Source organism: Spinacia oleracea, chromosome 4 (assembly GCF_020520425.1).
Source record: "Spinacia oleracea cultivar Varoflay chromosome 4, BTI_SOV_V1, whole genome shotgun sequence".
Lineage (NCBI taxonomy): Eukaryota > Viridiplantae > Streptophyta > Magnoliopsida > Caryophyllales > Amaranthaceae > Spinacia > Spinacia oleracea.
In genome coordinates, this window is record NC_079490.1 from 99,761,487 (window position 1) to 99,783,869 (window position 22,383).

The 22,383-nt window shown below is 35.0% G+C and overlaps 2 protein-coding genes and 2 long non-coding RNA genes across 5 annotated transcripts; 1 reads left to right on the forward strand and 3 right to left on the reverse strand.

Moving 5' to 3' along the window:
- Positions 1 to 268: 268 nt before the first annotated feature.
- Positions 269 to 4,398, reverse strand: LOC130472454 (uncharacterized). Its single transcript, XR_008932735.1, has 3 exons — positions 3,876 to 4,398; positions 531 to 599; positions 269 to 453 (listed from the first exon to the last, which is right to left on the reverse strand). It is a non-coding gene; the product is annotated as an uncharacterized lncRNA (long non-coding RNA).
- A 1,324-nt stretch (positions 4,399 to 5,722) lies between these two features.
- Positions 5,723 to 7,224, reverse strand: LOC110801516 (uncharacterized). Of its 2 annotated transcripts, none has more exons than XR_002536930.2 (2): positions 6,736 to 7,224; positions 5,723 to 6,115 (listed from the first exon to the last, which is right to left on the reverse strand). It is a non-coding gene; the product is annotated as an uncharacterized lncRNA (long non-coding RNA). The 2 variants fall into 2 exon arrangements; XR_002536929.2 differs by having other exon boundaries at positions 5,723 to 6,179.
- Positions 7,225 to 8,532: 1,308 nt separating this feature from the next.
- LOC110801517 (uncharacterized) lies at positions 8,533 to 15,699 on the forward strand. The gene is made up of 2 exons (XM_022006878.2): positions 8,533 to 9,049; positions 15,355 to 15,699. Exons 1-2 carry the CDS (start codon positions 8,726 to 8,728, stop codon positions 15,529 to 15,531), a joined length of 501 nt encoding a protein of 166 aa, XP_021862570.1. The 5' UTR covers positions 8,533 to 8,725; the 3' UTR covers positions 15,532 to 15,699.
- Positions 15,700 to 15,945: 246 nt separating this feature from the next.
- Positions 15,946 to 20,731, reverse strand: LOC110801522 (vascular-related unknown protein 4-like). Its single transcript, XM_022006881.2, has 3 exons — positions 20,300 to 20,731; positions 17,081 to 17,149; positions 15,946 to 16,648 (listed from the first exon to the last, which is right to left on the reverse strand). The coding sequence occupies exons 1-3, from the start codon at positions 20,648 to 20,650 to the stop codon at positions 16,487 to 16,489; spliced, it is 582 nt and encodes a 193-aa protein (XP_021862573.1). The 5' UTR covers positions 20,651 to 20,731; the 3' UTR covers positions 15,946 to 16,486.
- Between the last annotated feature and the right edge of the window lie 1,652 nt (positions 20,732 to 22,383).

Below are 22,383 nucleotides of genomic sequence, written 5' to 3' on the forward strand. Positions count from 1 at the left end.
TTGAATAAATTTAGAACATGAGTTTGAAAATTTAGAACATTGTTGAACAAATATAGAACATAGAGAGTGTAAAAGTGTTCTCACCATAAGAAGTGTTCTCACATAAGGAGGTGTTCTCACCGGATCCCTCCCCTATATATATATATATATATAATATATATATATATATTTGTGTGTGTGTGTGTGTGTGTGTGTGTATATATATATATACCTTTGGTATTAATATAACAATTATTTTCTTTATTGTTTTCATAAAATAGGTTGAATATCAACAAACATGTGCCGAAGGCAAGGTTACTACAATTTTAAACAAGGATCCCTTGTACATGACTCTTGGGCCCGACCGTGCCGCACATCTAAGAGGTTCTAGAGTGGTGCGTGTTGGCTTGAAAAGGCCGTATGGTGAAGAATACCGCAAGCCCACCAATTAAAACTTAAGTGCATCTTCAACACCTAAAGATATGGATTTGATGAGAGAAGAACTGAAGAAGGAGATAACTAAGGCTTAATCCTACAAAACATGGGCTTACCAAACTTGGAGTTGTCCCGCCGTAGCCTTTTGGATTCATCAAGCCAACCAATTCTTAACCTTCAACCACCTACTAAAGTTCAACCAGTGCTCGAATTAAAGATGACGTAAAATCTAGAGTTATAATTCAGTAATGTTCTTATCTAAATTTTGGAGTTCTAATTCATTTAATAACCTGATGGCTAATTTTTTACATATTTCTTATCCTGATGGTTGAATATTAGGAGGAGACACCTTGCAAAAAAACTACACCAGGAACCATATTATGGTGATAAATTGTATGTGGTGGCTGATGCGAATGCACAACCACAAAGTGAGCGACTACTAATCCACCACAAGCCAGTCCCGAGTGGTTATTTTACGGTCAGCCCATACAATGTTCATGAAGACTATTTGGATTGTCCACTTCTGGTGCCCAACAGTGATCTCCTAATCTTGGACGATGCCTCCGGTTCTTTTGTAATATGGACATGTGCATTGGTGAAGTTTTCAGACGAGGTGTTTTTTTCCTAATGCCATGCCTTTGTATTTTGCATAACCTTTCCTATATGTTTCAATAAACAAGTTTTTTTTATGAAATATGGTCTAGATAATAAATAAATATCACCTATAATCTTTTGGTTTTTGTAACTTGACCTTGTAGATCATCAAGAACGCTAAACCAAAAAAAGCATCAACTCAAGCTATCAATGATGGTCAGCGATCAGTATATTTGATTGCACAAGGAAGTTCACAAATCAAGAGTCAAGGCTAAAAAAGCCTTCATCGAAAGGTTCAACTTCTCAAGTAGATTTACTTGTGGAACCAGATGTGTTTCAATCTCTTAGTAAGGCGTGCAAATGGCTGTATAATCTTGTTAGTGGGCTACCGGATGGAAATGCTATTGGAGTTCAGATGGACAAGTTATTATTCCACTTTTTCAAGCATGGAATGGGATGGGTAACTAAAGTCGATATATGTGAATTCCTCAAAGGTGATATGCTTAATATCTCAATTATACAAGTCTTCATGAGTTAATTAATATAGTTAGTTATGGTAATGTACTTAATAAGGTAAGTGGTGTGCCAAGTTTCGATTGTTCTTATGTTTGCTTGTTCTTCAGGTCACTTCAGTTCGATGATTTAAGTTCCAAATGTCATATTGGGTGTTTGGATCCACAATCAATAAGTGGTTCTAGTTGCATATCCAATCCATCTAAAGTCCGTGAATATCTCGATGTTGGTATCCGTCAATGCACAAAAGCTAAAAACAAGTTCATATTAGCCCCGTATTATGAAGAGTATGCCTTTGATTTAATAGCTTTATTGTCCTACATTAGTGTCGATTATAATGATATTTTGTGATTATAGTGGCATACTATGGATTATTAAACCTCTTTTGTTATTTTAGCCTCCATTGGTTGCTCCTTGTGATATGTGTTTCAAGCCACACAATTTATCAATTTGATTCTTGTCGTCTAGATCCATTGTGACCCTTGTTGGTCAAGTCACTATTGAATATGTACATTCCGTATTAAGTTTTTTGTAAATATCCCAAAATCATAAACCTTATATTATATCCTAGTTGGTACGATCTAAGGCGGACCCGAACGTACTGTGGACTTTCTACGGAGGGACGACGTTTGGCGTTCTAAATTGTTCGGTTCGAGAGCACCTAGGGAAGGCACGCATCACAAAGTGTGTTCACTAAATTATGCTAAATGATTATGTGCATTTAATTTGGATTCTAGCATTTATGGTTTTTCCGCATGAAATTGGATTGTTCATAACCTAACAAGATGACTATATATGCATATTAAAAGCTCATTTAAGGCGTTATAGGTCATATGTAGCCTAAAATGGCATTTTTGCTCCCAACTTTCACAAAACGGACCTAAGTAAAAATTCTAAACTATTTACATGTTTAATATGATTAGTTTAAAGTTTATAAGACTCATTAAAATCTATTTACGTACATCTAAAGCTCGTTTGGGTCGTTATAGGTCATATGTAGCCTAAAATGGCATTTTTGCTTCCAACTTTCCCAAAACGAACCCAATGAACCAAAATCGGAATTCTTTACCCTTTACTTATTTAATATACTTAGTATTAGGTTGTAAATACTCATTCTCATCTACTTTGGTCAAGTTATGCATATTTTAGGCCCATTTGATCGTTATAGGACATATTTTGACTACAAAAAAGTTTTTTGCTCCCAACTCTCAACTAATCTTATATTTAACTAAATTTAATTTATTGGTTTGCATGTTGTTCTTTTAAAGGTTTTCAATACTCCAAGGGAGAGGCCCTTTACCAAAGAGGATATGCATGAAGTTCGTGACAAGTGGGCTACTTACTTCACCGATTGTGAAATACCCTCGTTGTAAAAAGAACAAGCTAGTAGTTATCCGTGACTTTAAATTACTTTTTTATTTATTGATTTAATTACATTTGAATTAATGTGGTACTATTATTGTAAATTTAACTTGAAATTTATCTAACTTTTGAGGACTGTCAAGGTGATGTTTGGTGAAAGAGTCTGTTATAAATTAATATGTATTGCACAAGCTCAAAAGTTATATTGCATAATTTTTTTTAAAAAATAATTAATCAGAAAGGATGCGCTTGTTGGTAATAAGTGCATCATTTGTAATTGTCAAAGGTCGCTCTTATTACCAACAAGTTCCACCTTTTTAAATGTCAAAGGTGGCACTTATTACCAACAAGCGGCACCTTTGACATTTACAAAGGTGGCGCTTGTTGGTAATAAGCGCCACCTTTGAGCTTCAAAGGTGGCGTTGTTTTCTGCGCCACCTTTGTGATTTTTCTAAATGTGCCCAACCCATGTGATGTACTTATAAAAGCGTCACCTATACCCCTATTTTTAGCGCCACCTTTGATGTTTTTTCTATTAGTGAATTCCTCCTAAGTATTTGAGTAGACATGCCTTTAGTTCAAGGACTAAGTCAAAGATGTTACTCAATAACATGTATGAGAATTTTAATAATGTGCTTAAACAAGTTAGAGATAAACCTATTTTAATATATATATATATATATATATATATATATATATATATATATATATATATATATATATATATATATATATATATATATATATATATATATATATATATATATATATATATATAGAGTGGATGAGGAGATATGTGATGCAAAGGCATTGCATAAAGAGGGAAGGAGTTAGGGGTATGTTGGGGAAATTCATGTTGTATGTGAGAAAGCAACTAAAGTGGGATGAGACTCAGAGGAGGTTTTGTTTGCTGAGTAAAAGTAGTGACTACTTGTTTGAAGTCGATACAACAGTAATGTTTTCATTGTTGATTTGTTTAACAAAAAATGTACCTGCTACAGTTGGGAGTTGGCGGGGATCCCGTGTCATCATGCTTACGAGTGCATCCTGTGTATGAGGCTTAGTCCGAAAGATTTTTTGGGATTGGTACTCAAAGGAGATGTATATGGATGCATATGAGCCTATTGTACCACCCTTACCTAGTCCTAATCAATGGTAAAATAGTCAAAATGTAGAGCCTGCCCCCTCCTTATATTATTACGCTTGATAGACCATCTAAGAAGAAAAGAAAGATTGGGGCAAGGGAAGAAGAGGAAGCTGCACAAAAGAAAAGGAAAGACGTATCTCTAGGTTTGAACAACAAGAAACAGAATAGGAAGGTTGATGATTCTCAACATGTTGCATTGGGTGGGAGGTAGAATATATAAGTGTGGCAACTGCAAGAAACATGAACACAACAGGAAAATATGCGAAGAACCTATGGACTGCACTGTTGAAACAAGGCCACCACCAACTGGTAAACCACCATCCGATGACTTGTGATACATATATAGAAGAGAGAGAAGGGAAACCTTACAAAGTGAGTAAAGCCCTCTTAGTTATTTCTTCTTTTTTTTTCCTGTTTTTAAATGGTTATTCTGCTTTTTTTTTGTTCTGACTATATTTTTTTTGTGAATGCAGGAGGCTAATGCCAATATTGTTACTTAAGCATTGCTAGTTGCTCACAACAACCACAACGCAGCCCTAGCCATGATATGTTTGAATAGACCTAGGATACTTAACTTATGCATGGTTAGAACAAAACTATGCTATTTTGGAATGTAATATAAGGTATCTTTTGGTGGAGAAAATCTAGGATGTAATACTACAAGTCACGCTTTTAGGTGACTTGTGTGAATTGATGATTATCATGCTAATTAAGAATCTTTCTTATTTCACTATTTTAGCTAATTTTTTTTATTATTTTGGGCTATGTGATGTCTGGTTATGGTTTGCAGTTGGCATGCTTGTTGACCTTATTATATGTATTTTATTTCAATTCTATGCAATGTGTTTTTTGTTGCAGGTATTGAATTTGATGATCTGCAAACTACACTGCTCAATTGGTGTTTCTGGTCTATAGGTACTCTACCGATTTGCTAGTGTATGTGGTGGTCTGAATTGATGTATTTGGTGGTTTCTAGTGGTGTATTTGGTGGTTTGCATTCATGTATCTGGTGGTCTTCTTTAGTGTATCTATTTTGATGTTATTCTATTATGTCTGCAATTGTGTTATTCTCCCGTGTCTTCATTATCTCCTCTACACTGGTGTATCTGGTTTGCATGTTGTGTATGGTATGGTGTTGTTGTGTTGTATCTTGTTTGTGTGCACTGCAATCAGCCAACTGATATTCTGCTCTATCAATTGAAGCAGTTAGGGGATGAGTTTAAGGGAAGAGATTGGTGGGGTCTAGTAGGTTGTTGCTTTTGCATGAGACTTATGCTGGGAAAAAATTTGATGAGGTTCATGAAGTTGTGAAGGTGAGAATTTAACACTCTTTTGGTTGCCACTGCAAGTCGGATCATTGTGATTCCTAATGGCTTGAGTGAGCCATTCCTACTCAAATATTTATAAGGTTATTAATCTGTAACATATAACTTGACACACTATTAGCTCAACAAATGGATATGATAAAGCATGATCCTCAAATTTGTGATTGCCTAATGGGATTAAGTACGAATACCAGTAGCTTCTTCTGGTATGTACTTCCGCTCATGATCTTATAAAGCCCAACCAATAATCATTCAACCACTAATGAAAGATCCCATCAGTGTTTCTCTACTGATCAGTACAACACAATCATACTAAAAACATGTAAAGAACATCAAACATAACCATCACAATCAATAAGAACGACAATTTTACTAAGAATTATTATATTTCATTTCATTCACTTGTAATTCAACTTAAAACCTGTCAAAATACTGTCAATATAACTCGAGTTTACGTGATCACTAAGAACCATAAACCATATCAACGTAACCTAAATTACAACCTACTACACTAGTTTAAGCCAAAATCCAACCAAATGCTAGTACAACATCTTGATCATACCCCTAATTACAACCTAAACACTACCTTAAGCCTAACATCATCATCATCATCATCATCAACACCTAACATCTGCATTATCTGCATCAAGGCAAAAACACTACTACATCTTAACCACTACATCTACATCATCACTACTGCATCATCATCATCATCATCATCAAGGCAAAAACAACAAGCATCATCCCAAGCTCGTATTTTCTGCATCAGGCACATAAATAGTATCAGTTGCTAATTGGCAGCAGAACTTGCATTGTACCTTTCCCTGTACACAAACATTTAATAAAACACTTCAATTTTATATGATTTGCACTCAACTGTCAGTTATTAACAAATACCCCAAATTTTAAAGCCTGCAATTTACAAATCCAATGGGCAAACCATAATTTACAAAATCTACAATCTTGGTATAATTTCTTTGTTAACTATTCCCAATTCAACGATGAAATACCCAAATTACACTCAATTACACGCGATTTTTGAGTGATCCCCAATCGAAGACCTAATTTTTTACAAATCCCCAATCGAAAAACCCTAGTTTTTGAAAAGTCACAATTGAAGATCCCTAATTTTTGAAAAAGCCCTAACCGAAGAACCCTACTTTTTGAAAAGGCTAACCAATAAACCTTCATTTTTGAAAACCCCCCAATTAAAGAAGCAAAATTTCCAAAGAACTTAATTATTTGAAAACACCCATTCGAAGAACCAGAAATTTCGCCAAAAGTCCCAATTTCGGCGTCAAATTTTATTGAGAAACCCCGAGTTCAACGATGATAAGGCACATAAACAGAGTAGAGGGAGGAGTTAAAGAGAGGGATTACATGTCACCATAGTTGAAGCTTCCAACATTCAACCTTTTATGGCGCCCGATGTTCACAGAATACAGAGAGAGCACACAGAAAGAGAATCGAGCGAGTCAAATTATGAAAGAATCAAACTAATAATCTCATATTTGAAGCTTGAAAGTTTGGTAGCTGAGATGAGTTATTGAGGAGCAAAGTTTAAATGGAGGAGGGAGGGGAGTAGAAGATAGAGGAGGTTGTAACGAAAAGTGGGATGAATCATGAATGGAAAAGGTAATTGGATACTCCGTATTTTTTCTTAATTTATGATTAATGAGTTTTTTTTGGAAATTATTTAATTAAGTTTCAAATATATTTATGACATCATAATCCGATTGTTTTCGTCGGAATATAATATCGGGTAGTAATTTAAAGTATGAGATTAAGTTTGATGTTGTAATTCACAAAATCGAAAGTTTGAGGTTGTAATTCATAAAGTGAGAACTTTATTGAGTTATAATTGGTAAATTTTCCTTCCTTTTACTTTTTCAACATTTTTCATACACCCATTTACCCCTCTTCGAAACAAAAATCTACAATAAATTAGAACCTAAAAAAGGGAGGGGTATTAATGTTGGGTATTGAGCGTTAGTCCAAAAGTAATAAACACGAGACCGACATCCATCTTATCAAAACTTGAAAATCTGGCCATAACCTATCCAAATCCAAGTCCCTTGACCCTACATAAAAAAAAGTCCCTTGACCCTACATAAAAAAAAGTCCCTGGTACCCTACATAAAAAAAAAGGGTCCCTTGTACAAAAAGACACTCCATTACTCCATGTAGAGCTGTCAAAACGGTTACTCGAGTCAGGTCCGGGTCTGATCATCTCGGTTCTCGGGTTATGATCTGGTCGGGTCATGTCGGGTTATTGTATCACCCGGGTGTAGGTCGGGTTCAGGTCGGGTTCGGTCAGGTTGATTATTTGTCGGGTCATGTCGGGTTATTTTTTCATTTGGATATAGGTCTAGTTCAGGTCGGGTCTTTTTCTAGCCGGGTACAATTTCGAGTTCGGGTCTTAACGAGTCGGGTTTAAGTCAGACTTATAGCAGTTAATTTCGAATTCGGGTCAAGTTTGGATAAGATAATTATCGGATCTGTTAAAATTCAGGTCGGGTTCACTATCGGACACGGGTTAAGACCGGGTCCGATAACTACCAGGTCTAGTCAAGTTTTAACCTTATAATTTACTTTTATAAAGTTGGTTAAATTTGGTTAAGTTTGGTTTAATGCTTTTCACTTGTTCTAGATTAGGTAATTATAAAAAATAATATAACTTGCTTTAAGTTATTATTTAGTTAGGCAAATGACAAATCGGGTTGTCAACAGGTCGCGTAAAATCAGGTAATTGGTTGTCACGAGTTGGGTCAATAACAAGTTTCATCCGGTTATAATCGATTTCGGGTTGACAACGGTTCAGGTGTTGAATCGAGTTCGGGTCATTTTTCGGTCGGGTCAGTTGATTCAATTCTGTTATCGGTTATATTTCGATCGGGTGCCAGGTTCGGGTCTAAGTCGTGCATTAACGGGTCAAAATCGATCGTCGGTTTTAACGGGTTGGATACGATCAGGTTACGGGTTTTCTATTTTAACAACATTTCTGATCTCGAGTCGAGTCCAGGTCTTTAAAACACATGTTAGTTCAGGTCGATTTCTCGAACCGGTCAATTTTTAACAGCTCTAACTCTATGCCACCACTTTTGGTCATGTAATCATGTTAGTCGAAAACTCAAAATCTTGCATATTTATCTCCACGTTACAAGCACCAACACAAATTTCAAACAACATGATCCCCAACTCTCAACAAAAAAAAAACCATGAAAACATTAAAAATTACCAACATGTTCCTCCCGGATCCAAACATTTAAAGCCAACTTCCTATAAATAAACATAAAATCTCACAATCACATCACTATCTATAACACATCCATAATTTCCAACACAGAAAATCAAACCCAAAACACATAAAATGGGGTGTGTTATAAAACTCATAGATGCAATTTTATTGGTGTTCTTCTTGTTAATGTCAATTGTTATCCCATTGTTTGATGCTCAAAATTGTTTGCCAAAAGAATATTATCCAAATGTTTTGGTAGATCTAAATTCGTGGTATATGAATGACTATGGAGATTATTTGGTGGCTGAAAAGCCACATTTCTTTGTGGGTCTTATTTGGATGGAAGTTGTTGTTCTTTGGCCGCTGTCGATCTTGAATGTTGTGGGTATTATTTCTTCGAAATCTTGGTTTACCACTACCTGCTTGATGTTTGGATCCTCCGTCGCTACCTCGATGGTAATGTTTCTTTTTTACATGCCGTCTCTTTTGTTTAATTTGTGACCATGATAAGTATTGTATACGACAAGTTTATTGTTTATGCGAGTGCAGTCACTCCGATATCGTATGAAAGTCAACCCTCTCTGAAGTTGACTTTTTTTGTTTGAATGTATTTTTTGTGGTATGCTTGCGGATTTCAGTATTGGATTCGTGTTTTCTATACTTATTTTTTGCTGAAATTAGATGAAAGTCTGAAATTGGGGGGAAAAGTGTCCGTTTAGAATTTTTCCTATTGAGTCTAGGACCTGGTTTCTGGGTGTTGGTGGAGGACTGTGGTGGTGGTGGGAAAGGGAGGGGTGGGGGGGAGAGGAGGAGGAGAAATATGTAAACAATCCCCTGATTGGTGAAATATGCCAATCAAGTGACATTCTCTTAATATAATGAATAAATATACAATCTAAAAATTACAATATATAGTCTATTTGATAAGTTACAAAAATAAAAATAAAAGAAAATAATTTTAATATAAAAAGAGATTGACCATTTATTTATGAAAATACCCCTTATGCTTTGCTCGCCAATCATGGAGATTGGTTGGGCAGAGCTCGGGGGGAGGAGGGGGGGGGAGTGGGGGCGCATTAATGAAAGCTGCAAGAGTGCAAGCGGAAATTAGAGCTCGATCATAGAAAGGGAAGATAGGAGAAAAGGATGGATTAGAGAAGGAAAATTTGTATCTAATATGAGTTATTTGTTTTTGTGATAGGAGGGGGTGGACTTGGTGGAGGGTTTTTAGTATAATGGAACAATATGTATATATCTCTGTTACGATAAGGAAAGTTGCGTTATGGAAAGTCTTATTTAGATACTCCCTCCGTCCCTTTTTATTCTTTACGTTGGTATCATATACGCGATTTAACAAATAATTAATGTGCAGAATTTTTTTTTTACTTAAAAATGTAAACTTTATTTATTAATACTAATATTTTCACTTTTATTCCAAATTTGACATTGGGAAAGTGAGAAAGATTTAATGTTCCAATGGTAAAGTGTGAGAGATTAATGATCTAATGAATTTGATTGGTTTAAATAATTACTTGGCACGATTTTTGATAGAATATTAAGTAAGATTTTTTATGTTATAATATAAAAGGAAATATTCAAAGTTGTAAAGATTAAATAGAACACTAAAAACGGAAAGCGTAAAGAATAAAAAGGGACGGAAGGAGTACAATCTAGGACGTAGTTTACATGGTTTAGGATAGTTCAATCTCAATGAAAAGAAGGAAAACTAAAGAATTAATTTGGACATCGATGGATGATAGGAGAATGAAAAGATTTTTAATTATTTTTGAGGGTTAAGAAAAAAGGATGGCTTGAAGAAGGGATATGTGTAATGGTTGTGTGGTAGCAGGAGAGGTGGCACTGTAATGGAACTATACGGATAAAAAAAAGACTTTTTAGGGTATGAAATACTAGAACATGGCTAAGAACCATTGAGGTTATTTACGTGATCGCCACACACATTTTGAAGGATCACCAGGTCCCAAAACTCAAACTTAACTAGGATATTACACACCTAATCTTGTATTTGAGATACACCCTCTTGAGAATGAAAACTCTAAACAACGATGGTTTGATTAAACATAGGAAATAATACTTCCTAAGAACTTTTAATCCCATTTAGTTTTCTTTTCTAGGAAACTCAAAATGTTTTCTGATTGAACATAAGAAGTAAAGTTGCCCACGAGAAATTTCATTTACTTAAGGGCTTGGTAATGTCCATTTCCGATGGAGCCAAAGATTCATTTGTTCTTTTGACTGTGGGATGTAATGGATTAAATCAAAATGGCTATTAAAACCTCTTCGCTTCCTTTCCATGAAGTAGAAGATGGTCGTCGCGTTGTCGTCCCGTTATCACTTTTGTTTCAATTGGAAACAACTTCTCTGCCATTGCAGGGGTAAGGTTGTGTACACCCGACCCCCCTTACCCCACTTCTTGCGGGAGCCTCTTTGAGGCAATGGGGTAATGATAATGATAATGAACTTAAGGGCTTGGTAAGCAATTTCCTCAATTTTGTGGGAAGTAGAACTTTCGAGAAAGAGAAACTTCCCCATGATGTTACTAACCAAACAACTCAAGCTTCTTCTGCTTCCTAGAATTTTTTTAATTCCCATGAATTTTGATGTTAATCAAACAACAAATTTTTTTTGGTGATACCTAAATTACGGGAAGTGGAAGAGTATGCAATTGTTTGATTGGCAAAGACTTGGAAAGTTGATATTCCTTCGAAGATCTTAAGATATTTTAGTTTCTAGAAAATGGAGTAAGTTGCTTACATAGGTTAGTGGAGCTTCTCATGAGCAATCCCATTTCCCATGTTCAATCAAACACCATGTTGCACTTCCTAGGGACTAAATCTAGGTGGGGAAAACTATTTCTTATACATAAAGCCATTCATGATATAATATAATAACTAGTATTTGGTTCCGGGCGATGCTCCGGATTAGTATGTGAACAACAATTAATTATTACATTTTTTAATGAAATTATTCTGGATTTTTTTTATGTATACATTAATATTAATTTTGCAAAGATAATGGAGGTGTTTGGTTAAGAGAGGTTTGGCCGTTTGAGGGAAAAAGAGCTTTTTGAGGTGAATTAGAGGTTTGACTTTTTGAAAAATCTAATGGGGAGTGTTTGGTTTTGAGAGGTTTGGAAGAGAGTTTTGGGATAAAAAAACAAATTCTCAAAAAGCTCAATATAGGAGCTTTTTGCAATTAGAGGTTTGAGAAAGTGAATGTAAATTTACTATTTTGTCCAAATGTTGTCTAAAATTACGACACTTAACAACCTTAACATTCTACATTATTTTATTTATCCTATTTACTACTCGTTACTTGTTGTAATAAAATTTATATTAGTACATTGAAGTACTTAATTAAAACTATTGCAATCATGCTTGTAATATCATTACTAACATTTCTTTATTTGCATATCAATAATTTATGTATTTAAAATTTTAAATTAAGAATAATTTTTTAAAAAAATTGTTTTATTTTTTAAAAGGGAAAATAAATTTTTTATTATTTATTCTATGCTTATTTGAAAAATAAAGAGAAGATAATTAACATAATAAACTATTGTCTAATACTAATAAGAAGCAAAGTATCAAACAACAAAGTATCCTTAATGGTCATTTCACATATTAAACAAGTAACAACTAATTTACCAAACACTTTCACACAAACAGCTAATTCAACCGGCTAGTCAAACCAGCTAATACAAACCGCTAACAGCTAGTCAAACCAGGTATCAGCTAACAACTAACAGCCTAGGATGCTCGGACTCGCGCCACCACCTATTCGTACTGGTGTCGACACGACACGACGCGGGTGCGGACACGGAATCCGGACTGGACTCGCCATGAAAAAAATGGACTCGTCTTTTAGGGTTTTGAAAACCCAAATCTAAAAATAGAGGCATCAAATCACGGATATGGAGACCGAGAATTTAGGGCTTTTGGTCGCCTGAGAAACGCGAGCTCACTAGGAATATTCTCCGGCGGGATTTGATGCTTTTGGATGCTGCAGACAGACTCCACGGAAGCAACCTCCATGGAAGTCGACAAGTTTGTTGTGAAAAAAAATAATAACTTTAGGTTTTCTTATTTTTTGTTTTTAAAATAAGTAAAAGTTGGTGTAGGACAGGTGAGGAACAGCTGTCTATAATAACATTGGATAAGTGAACAGTAGTGGTCCACTGGTTCCGTCAAAAAAAAGGAGTACACATGTGTGGTAACTGCCTAACTGGTATACTACAACTGTCAATATCTTTTTAGGTAAATTTTTATTTGTTTTATTAATTTTTGATATTCTTTTTGACTTCTAAACCAACTTTCTTATTTTGGGAAAAGAGATGACAAGGATTTTTTTTTTTTATTTAATACTCCGTAGTTTCAATTTTCAAAATATTTACTTTTAATTTTTTTTATAATCACAAAAAAATAATTCCATTTATTATATTTATACGGTCATTAATATTAAATATTTAAATGCTTGCCGTGTCCCCGAGTCCGTATCTGAATTTTGGACACTTCTAAAACGTGTCCCCGAGTCCTTGATTTTAGAAAAGCTCAGGTCCGACCCTTGGACCCGTACCCGAGTTGGACACCCGTATCCGAGTCCGAGCATCCTAGCTAACAGCTCCTAACCAAATAGGGCAAACATATAAAAGGTCATAGCTCAATTGGATAATGATCTAATGTTGAAACTTGAGGTCACAGGTTCGAAACATATGCAAACCATATTTCTCATTTTTTTAAAGAAAGTAGATTGATAGCATGGATTTATGGATTGAGGGAGCCATGTGGTATGTAGACGTTTGTAGAAACGCCTTTTAATAGATAGTATAGATGGGTATGCAACCACTTAGTTCAATTTTATTCAACGCTGTGTATTCTTGTTTCCTATTAGTTAGACTGCTAGATCAAAATGTTTTAGGCCAAAGTACAACTTGTCATTTATTCTTCGCTGCTGCGTCACACACTGGATTTGATTAGCATAATCCATGTGTTGGCGTCAAGTTCATTTGTTCAAGTGGGTGATAAAGCGCCTGCTTAGTGGGAAGAAGTTCTTGTTCTTTGGCCTCTGCCAATTGTGAACACTGTGGGTATTATTTTTTCGAAATCTTGGTTTCGCACTACCTGCTTGATTTATAAATCCTCCATTGCCACCTCTATAGTATATGCTAATCTTTCATTATTATTTTTGTTGTTGTTTATTTTGTTTTTTGTCAATCTTAGTCATGTTCTGCATAATGTTGCCATTTTAGTTCAACTTTTAGGGATGATAGGTGTTGTATACAATGGGTTTATTATAAAGAGTTTAGTTATCTCGGAATCATATAAAAGTCATCCCTTTGTGAAGTTGACTTTTATGTGATTTGGGGTGACTATGCCAGCATCACATACAAGTTTTTTTCCCTTTTGGAGGTATTATTTATCGTGTGGTTGTGCATTTGGTATTCGTATCAGGTCTTACACTGATTTTATGCTGAAAAAAGATAAAAAGTCAGAAAATGGTAAGAATTGATTGAAAAAATGGCTTTCCTCTTTAAGGATCCTTTCTTATGAGGGATTGAAGTCTTGGGGGGGGGGGGGGGGGAACTATTTACATGAATTGCTAAAACAGGAAGGAAAAACTGTCATGGAATTGCAAAAATTGGAGCTCGGTCATTGAAAAAGAAGATAGGAGAAACGGATGGCATAAAGATGGGAAGTTTGTGTATTTGGTTGTGTTATAGCAGCAGTGTTAGTGGTCTAATGGAACTATACCTATTTATTTCCTTAACTGAAAGATTGGAAAACTGTAGAATTGACGAAGATGTAGCTCGGTCATTAATGGGATGATAGGAGAATAGATGGATTTTTAATATTTTTGAGGGTCAAAGATGGCTTGAAGAAAGGGAACGTGTTGTGTGATACAGGAGATAAGAAGCTTCCACACTCGAACACAACAAAGATATTACACATTATCTTGTACTTGAGATATACCTGTTTGGGAATGGAAACTCTAAATAATGGTCGTTTGGTTGAACATAAGAAGTAATATTTCTGAGGATTTTTTTCGGGTCCCATGTAGTTTTATTTTCTACGAATGCAAAATGATGTTTGGTTGATCATTGAAAGTAAAACACCCCATGACAAGTTTCACTTATCTACTAGGTGTAATTAAGCAATTTCCACTATTTTGTGGGAAGTAGAACTTTCTAGAAAGAAGTTTCCACTATTTTGCCAACCAAACCACTCACTTTCTTCCACTTCCTAGGAATTTTACTTCCCATGTATTTTGATGTTGAGCAAACAAACACTACGTGTTTGGTGATATCGTAATGGAAGATTATGGAATTGTTTGGTTTAAAAAATTACAGGATATTGTATTCCTAGGAAGATTGTAGGAAGTTCTTTGCTTACTTTGTGCCCCTAGGCAAGTGAAACTTCCCATGGGAAATCACACTTCCTATGTTCAACCAAACAACATTTTGCATTTCCTAGGAAATAGATTTACATGGGAAAAACTACTTGTTTGGGAATTTCATTATAAGAACTCATTCTTATTATTTATACTCCAACCGGCTTTTTTTAATGAATCATTGGCCTTTATGAGTGTTTTTTGTTTTTGAAATGCATCACTTATTTGATACTTTCTACTACTCCCTCCGTCCCAAAATATAGTGCATGTTTCTATTTTGGGTTGTCCCAAATGTGATATTTGACTGTTAATGAAGATTTCTGAACCTTGATTACAATTGTATAATCTTGTAGGCTGCAATACTCTCCGAACTCTTTAATTCTGGCAAAGCATCAGACAAGTTGAAGATGGTGTACTTACCATTCATGGGTTTGGCTATCTTGGCAATCCTGCGTGGTATGCTCCCATCATCATGCAAGACTAAAGCTGTCAGCAAAAGTGCAGTGGCAGGTAGGAAGAAGAGGGCTTGAAGTTACTAACTGGCATCACAAGTAGAATTTTTCTTATCAACTGTCTGTTGGATGATATTGTTCCTATGGCCACAATTACAGAAACTCTTGTTTTTGAGCCCTGATCACACAATTCACAATGTACTTGCCAAAGATGAGACTTCTGTATTTCATTAATTCTTTCAATTACTTTTTCTGTGCTGTCTTTGCCATTTTTCTTGGATAAACCCATAACCGCAACAGGTAAATGGCATGTAAATCAGTTCTTTTTCCGACCAATTTTGAACTTGATTGTGAAGTTGTGATAAAAGGACTGATGCAATGACTAAAAACTAGTACTTCCTCCATTTTTTTATAATTGCACCATCTTGGTTTTAGCACTATTCACATATTCTTATATAGTTATATTTTGTGATTTATATGTAAGGAAAAATATATTCAAGTGGGATCTTGTTAGATTCGTCTCCAAATATACTTTAAAATTATCAAATTTTTATATTTTTTTAAAATGTATAATGAGAGATACTAGTGGTTAAAATAGTGCATTGGCAAGCGTGAAATCCAAGATGGTGCAATTAAAAAAAAATGGAGGAAGTATAATTTGGTTTAAATTTCTGCTTTAAATGAAACTCTGTGAGGATGATGAATTCGATGTACATGTCCTGGAAAATGACCTTTTCTGATAGCTACGAGAGTACATTTTTTATTGTCACCGAAAGAACTTCTCAGAGGGTCAAAGATAAAAGGGAGCGCCAACAGCAGCAATGGTGGTATCAGGAGGGGCAACACGAATCATACACAAAATATTACAAGCATAAAATATTTACAGCACATATTTATGGATATTTATGGACTTGCAGTAGCAGTAGCAGCAGCAAGAACAATAACTTGGTAATCGAGTAGATGATTAAGTATAATACTAGTAAAAAAATACAATCTTGTAGGTTGTTGTACTTGCATTTTAGGAGAAGCATTATCAACCAAGATAGTTGGCAACCATTGATAAAGGAACTAAGCATAAGCCCTTTTGCTTCAAATTAATGCAATCTGCATCATTCACTAACAACTTATGGGTGAAGTCATGCTCTCTCTTCATATTGTTGAATTCCACATGTTCATCAAATGATATCTCATGACCCTGCATTTAAATATTGTCATTAAACTCAAATGTGTTAGGTAATGATCGAATTTAATTTGAGGAAATTGAAGGAACATAATCTTTTGGAGATGCTAACTGATATCCTTGTCATTTGTCTCTAAATAGATAGGTCTTTTTTTGGGCGTAGACTAGAGATATCCTTTGATCACAAATTGTATAGATGAGATTTGATTTGTGGGTATCACCCAATACTTTAACGACCTAAATTAGTGGACCACTTCTAGTCTTCAAATAGGTGGTGACTGGTGAGGTGATTAGAAAAAGTTGTACAATAGTATACGACATGGTTCATAATCCCAAATCACATATACACGATATAATTTCGAAGATTGGGGTTCCTTTAATGTGAATGCGTAATATATGAATAATATTGAACATAAATAAGCACATGAGAAAAGTTCGTGCTTTTACCATGGGACTTCCATTATCATTGTCCTTCTTTCTGGAATTTATATCCATCCTCTTGAAAAACGAATTTATCTGTTCCAAGGAGAAAACAACTAAGAATTTAACAACACAAAATACAATTTTATATCTTTTGTGGCTCAATCTATTTTCTCGTACACATTTCTGCTGCAAAATTTAGTCTCACTTTATGTCATGCGTAGTAAAAGATATAAACACATCTAAAATTCTAAATATGTAAACCAGGGTGGTGTACAATACTTCTTCCGTTTTTTACTTGCGCCATTATTTTTTTATGAAACTTGAATGTTATTTACTTTTTCCATTTTTTAACTTGCTTCGTTTTTCTTTTATGAAACTTGCATGTTAGTTCCTTTTATGGTATGTTTTTACATGTATTTTGGTGTATTTACACATTAAATATCCACTCAACCTTTACTTATATTTCACATTTACCATGGTTAACTACTACATCCGTTTCATGATGATCTTTACAGTTACTATATGCACAAATATTAAGACAAATGAGATAAAATGTGTAAAAATGTGGGTTAGTGTAGAAAAAATGAATACAGTAATAGAAAGTGAATGAACAGATATTGAAGTGGATAAGGGATAAGATGATATATTTTCATGTCCAAAACTAGTATAAAGCGCAGTGTAAATAATCAAAAGGTCTTGTGCGCACAAGGTGTACAATAAATTTATTGTACACCAAGATAACTTTTACACATTTTTTTTTGTAACTTTAACCTAATTTTGATTGACTTTTATATTAGTAAAAGGGGTTAAATGATTAATTTTATACATTATTAGTGATATTTAAGTAATAAGTTTTATTAAAATGAAAAATTTATCATTAAAAAATAGATAACTTTTACATATATAAGCTTAACTTTTAAGCATTTAAAGTTAACTTTTACTCCGGTGTACAATAGTTATTGTACAACCCTTGTAATTAAATAAGAATTTGTGGTAAATAAATATTATGAAACGGACTAAAACGAAAATAGATAATTTTAATCCGGATGTAGTGACAATTTTTTTTTTTTAATCATATTTTCAATTTTTTTTAATTTTTGTGTCCAACCCAAATGATGCACGTAAAAAAAAAAACACAAAAAAAACGAGGAAATAGAATCGATGCCTTTATCGGACTCGTGTCTCTTTTTTCTTTTTACTCTTAAATTTATTTATTTTACATGCACTTGACAATGCAATTACAAAAGGTCTTGCGCGTACAAGGTGTACAATAAATTTATTGTACACCAAGATAACTTTAACCCTTTTTTTTTGTAACTTTAACCTAGTTTTGATTAACTTTTATATTAGTAAAGAAAAAAAATGATAGATAAATATTTTAAAGGATTAAATGATTAATTTTATACATTATTAGTGATTTTGAAGAAATAAGTTTTACTAAAATGAAAAAATTTATCACTTAAAAATAGATAACTTTTACATATACTACCTCCGTTTCAGAAAGTTCTTTACGCTTTGGAAAATGTGTGCAAAGTATAAAAACTTTGACCGTAAATTCTCACCATTATATACATCAAAACGTTACATGTAAGATCTTGTTATATTGATCTCGGGATGTATTTTCAGAATATCAAATTTTTATAATTTTTTCACATACGAAATTGGATATATTAGTAGTTAAATATTGCATCGGAGTCCGTGCAAATAGTAAATGTAAAGATCTTTTTGAAACGGAGGTAGTATAAGCTTAACTTTTAAGCATTTTGAGTTAACTTTTACTCCGGTGTACAATATTTGTACGGGAAGCCCTACCGGCATGCCGGTAGGACAACCCATAACAGCTATAACATGGGCATATACTCATAAGAAGCACCAAGGGTTCAGTCGGTACCCAGGATTTGCAATCCCAACCGGCATCGCTCTGGCATCATCTGTCTGTCAGAGCCGAAAGAGAGGATCCAGAACCAACGGGTAATAACCCGGGTCCTCCGTACAAGTAACCCGTCTATATATACGGACCCCCATCAATGCCAAAGGTACGCAATTCCACCCCAATCATTCTTATAAGCATTTATTACAGAGCTATCAGCATAATCTGACTTAGGCATCGGAGGGGTAATTCTCGGATCACCCCCGAGGCTAGTTAACGGTTTCACTGTGCAGGATCCAGTCAGCAACCTCAGTCGGAAGTCAGTCATCCCTTTCCTGTTCCAAGTCCGCTACCGAAACAATATTTATTGTACACCCATTGTAAATAAGAATTTTTGATGGCATTATTCTATTCCCCTTCCCAATCCTAATCTGAATTTTATTATCCGAACATGCGGCGTAACAAATACAAGTATATCTGTATATGGTCAAACAAACCCAGCCACAAATTTCCATCCTAGGTTGTATCCTTATTATTTGATTTATTCTTGTAATAATTAAAGCACACCATAGTAAAAGTTAGAAAATCCAGACCACAAAACCTCAAATCAGACTAGGCCGGCCTAAAATTGAAAAAATTTAAATCATACTCCCTCCGTTCTATAATGTTCCTCACTTTTCTATTATGCGCGGTCTTCAATGCACTACTTTGACCGTTAATAATTTTAATTTCGTATTAGTATAAATTATAAAAAATTGATATTTAGAAAATCTATATTGAAACGAATCCAATGATATCCCACAAGTTAACATTTATACTTTTAATCATACTATTAATTACGGTCAAAGTTTTTAAACTTTGACCATATAAATAGTAAACATGAGGAACATTATGGAACAGAGGGAGTACGCAATAATAGCATAATAGGTGAAGAAAACATAGCCTATTCTCATCATGTGTACCTAATTTTAACATCAAAATATGTAAAATAGCAAAAATTGATGATATGGGCAAAAAAATATATTAGGTACACTTAACTTTAGATGGGCCGGTAGCTGAATCTTCCACCGTTTCTTAATTTGATATTTCGGCTTTCCAATGCAAATATGAATATTTCTAATTATATATTAATAAAATTTTAAAAAGTTGAAATTTTATAAATATATATCGAGACAAGTCTAACCATCTCACGTAATTATGTAATTTATTACGTATAAATCCCAATAAGTTAATAAAAGAGAGTATGTGAATGTGTAAAATTACAAATGATGCAACAACAAAAATAATAGAGGAACTTTAAGGGAAAAAAAAAACACCAAAGTTGCACTTCAAACATATTACTTCATAAAATGATTAAAAAAAAAAAAACTGACCTTGGGGCTATTATTGACAGGGGAAGAAGCCGTATCTTCCAAGGAATCATCAAAAGGAATTTTGTTGTTGAAATTTAATTTCTTAGGCATATTTGGTAATACACCAAATATTTGGAAATTATTTTTGTTTTTCCATTCGGGTCCGTTACCAGCATCAGACTCCATAGAATAACTCGTAAAACATGAGCTCTTGTTTTCATCTACACGGTCTTCTTTATTGTACGACCCCTCAAAATCTTCTATATATTGACTCCACCCGCTCTCCTCCGAAAGGTGATCTTCTTCAATGTTCGGTTCCGGTGATGCTACGACTTTGTTATGGGATGAAGAAACAGAGTTTTCCATCATCATAAATTGTCAAATAACAAGCTACAGTCACCAGATAAAAGAAGGAAGACTTTGTTGCCGGCCTTCAAAAATTACTATTTAATATTTTTTTTTTAGGGAAAGATCGTAGCAGCAATTTTATTAAATCAAGTCTAGTTCCACCAAGTTTTGTAACACTTGGGGGAACGAGTTCGTACAAATGCGTTCAGAGTTTGCATCTACCTCCCATCTAGCTACGGAATGGGCTACAGTATTGCCTGCTCGTTTAACATGGACACACGTAAACAGCTCGAACTCAAGACTAATTCTTTGTATGTCTTCAAAGAGGAGGTATATAGGAGCTGCACCTTCCTTGTTTGTCTGAATTGTTCTCACCACATTCAAATCATCGCACTCCAGGATCACGTTCCTATACCCAAACCGACGAGCCAATTCCATGCCGTATCTAGCTGCACCCGCTTCTGCCAGTTCAGGTGGCCAATCAGCAGCAACGCTCTTCACCGCCGCAGCTAACAAACTACCCTTTGAATCACGGCAGACCACTCCCAACCTCACCCCAGTTCCATTTGTCACATGGGCATCTACATTTACCTTGATGCAATTGTTTGGTGGAGCAATCCAGTACGGAGCAGAAAGGAGAGGAGATGTTCGTGCAGTCATGTTTATGCCAAAATTCGTATGGGGGCGACTTTCGGCTAGGGTCGACACTAACTAAGCAAAGAATCAACGACACAAATAAAGAGACACGACACAGAGGAGTGTTGACGCGGAAAACCCAGGAATAAGGTAAAAAACCGCGGATAGCTATGAGGCTATCAATCCACTAAGTATTCTATATGATTGTTTATGCTTTTCTTTCTGGGAATCGATATCAAAAATCTCAAGTACAATAATGAATACTGAAACAGTTTATAGCTTAAGAGTTTTAGTGCTTGAGTGAACGTGCTTTGCTTGTCGTTATCTTCGTCCTTTTATAGGATATTCTCAACGGTCTAATCGGTTGAGAAAATCCCACAAAGATAGGAGTATCTTTGTCACACGTTTCTTCAGTCTTCAACTGCTTCCGCGCTTCTCGCGTGTGTCTTGGACTCGTTCTTGCTAGCTTGACGGCGCTGCCTATCATGGGCTTTAGGCCGGTCAACTTATCTTCATCAACCCGTTTCTCGAGGACGTGTCTCAGTTGCCTGTACTTTGTCGCCTGTCCTTCGTCGGTTATACCTCGTCGTACGATGCTACGTCGGACGTATCTCCCTGGAGCTGTGTTTACCTGCGACACGACAGGACCTGGCTGACACGACATGATCAAACGTTAGAACGGTTATGTCGTTAGTCCAAAAAGTGGGATAACAGTTTGCCCCCAATTGTGAATTTGCGGAGTCACACAGAGCAAAAGAAACAATTCAAATTAAAAAACCGTCTCCAACTGCCTAGTTCGTGGGATAAAACCGTTCCAAATTCTAGAGTAATAAATACCAATTCACGACATGCAATAAAGTTCTTCACACCAAGTTTTTTCAAAAAATTTCTAGATCCGAAAGCAGGAGAGAGAAGAGGGAGAAAGCGAAGTCGATTTTCGCACTGAGTTTGTTCGATTTCAAGTAAAATTTGCTTTCTTTTTCGATTTCCTTGTAGATTTTTGTAAGTGAGATGGGTAGATCTAAGTCGGTTGTAGCGAGAGGAAAGGGGGAGTCGGGTTCCACCCGGGTTAAGTCCCTTAACCCGATATATTCTACTGTGGTGGATCCGGCGGCTTTTGT

Excerpts from the sequence above, each read along its gene's own strand:
- LOC110801517 (XM_022006878.2), top strand. The coding sequence starts at position 8,726 with ATGGGGTGTGTTATAAAACTCATAGATGCAATTTTATTGGTGTTCTTC. Across the intron at positions 9,050-15,354 it reads CCTCCGTCGCTACCTCGATG|GCTGCAATACTCTCCGAACT; the intron begins GTAATGTTTCTT and ends ATAATCTTGTAG.
- LOC110801522 (XM_022006881.2), bottom strand. The coding sequence starts at position 20,650 with ATGATGATGGAAAACTCTGTTTCTTCATCCCATAACAAAGTCGTAGCA. Across the intron at positions 17,150-20,299 it reads CTGTCAATAATAGCCCCAAG|ATAAATTCGTTTTTCAAGAG; the intron begins GTCAGTTTTTTT and ends TCCTTGGAACAG. Across the intron at positions 16,649-17,080 it reads ATGATAATGGAAGTCCCATG|GGTCATGAGATATCATTTGA; the intron begins GTAAAAGCACGA and ends ATTTAAATGCAG.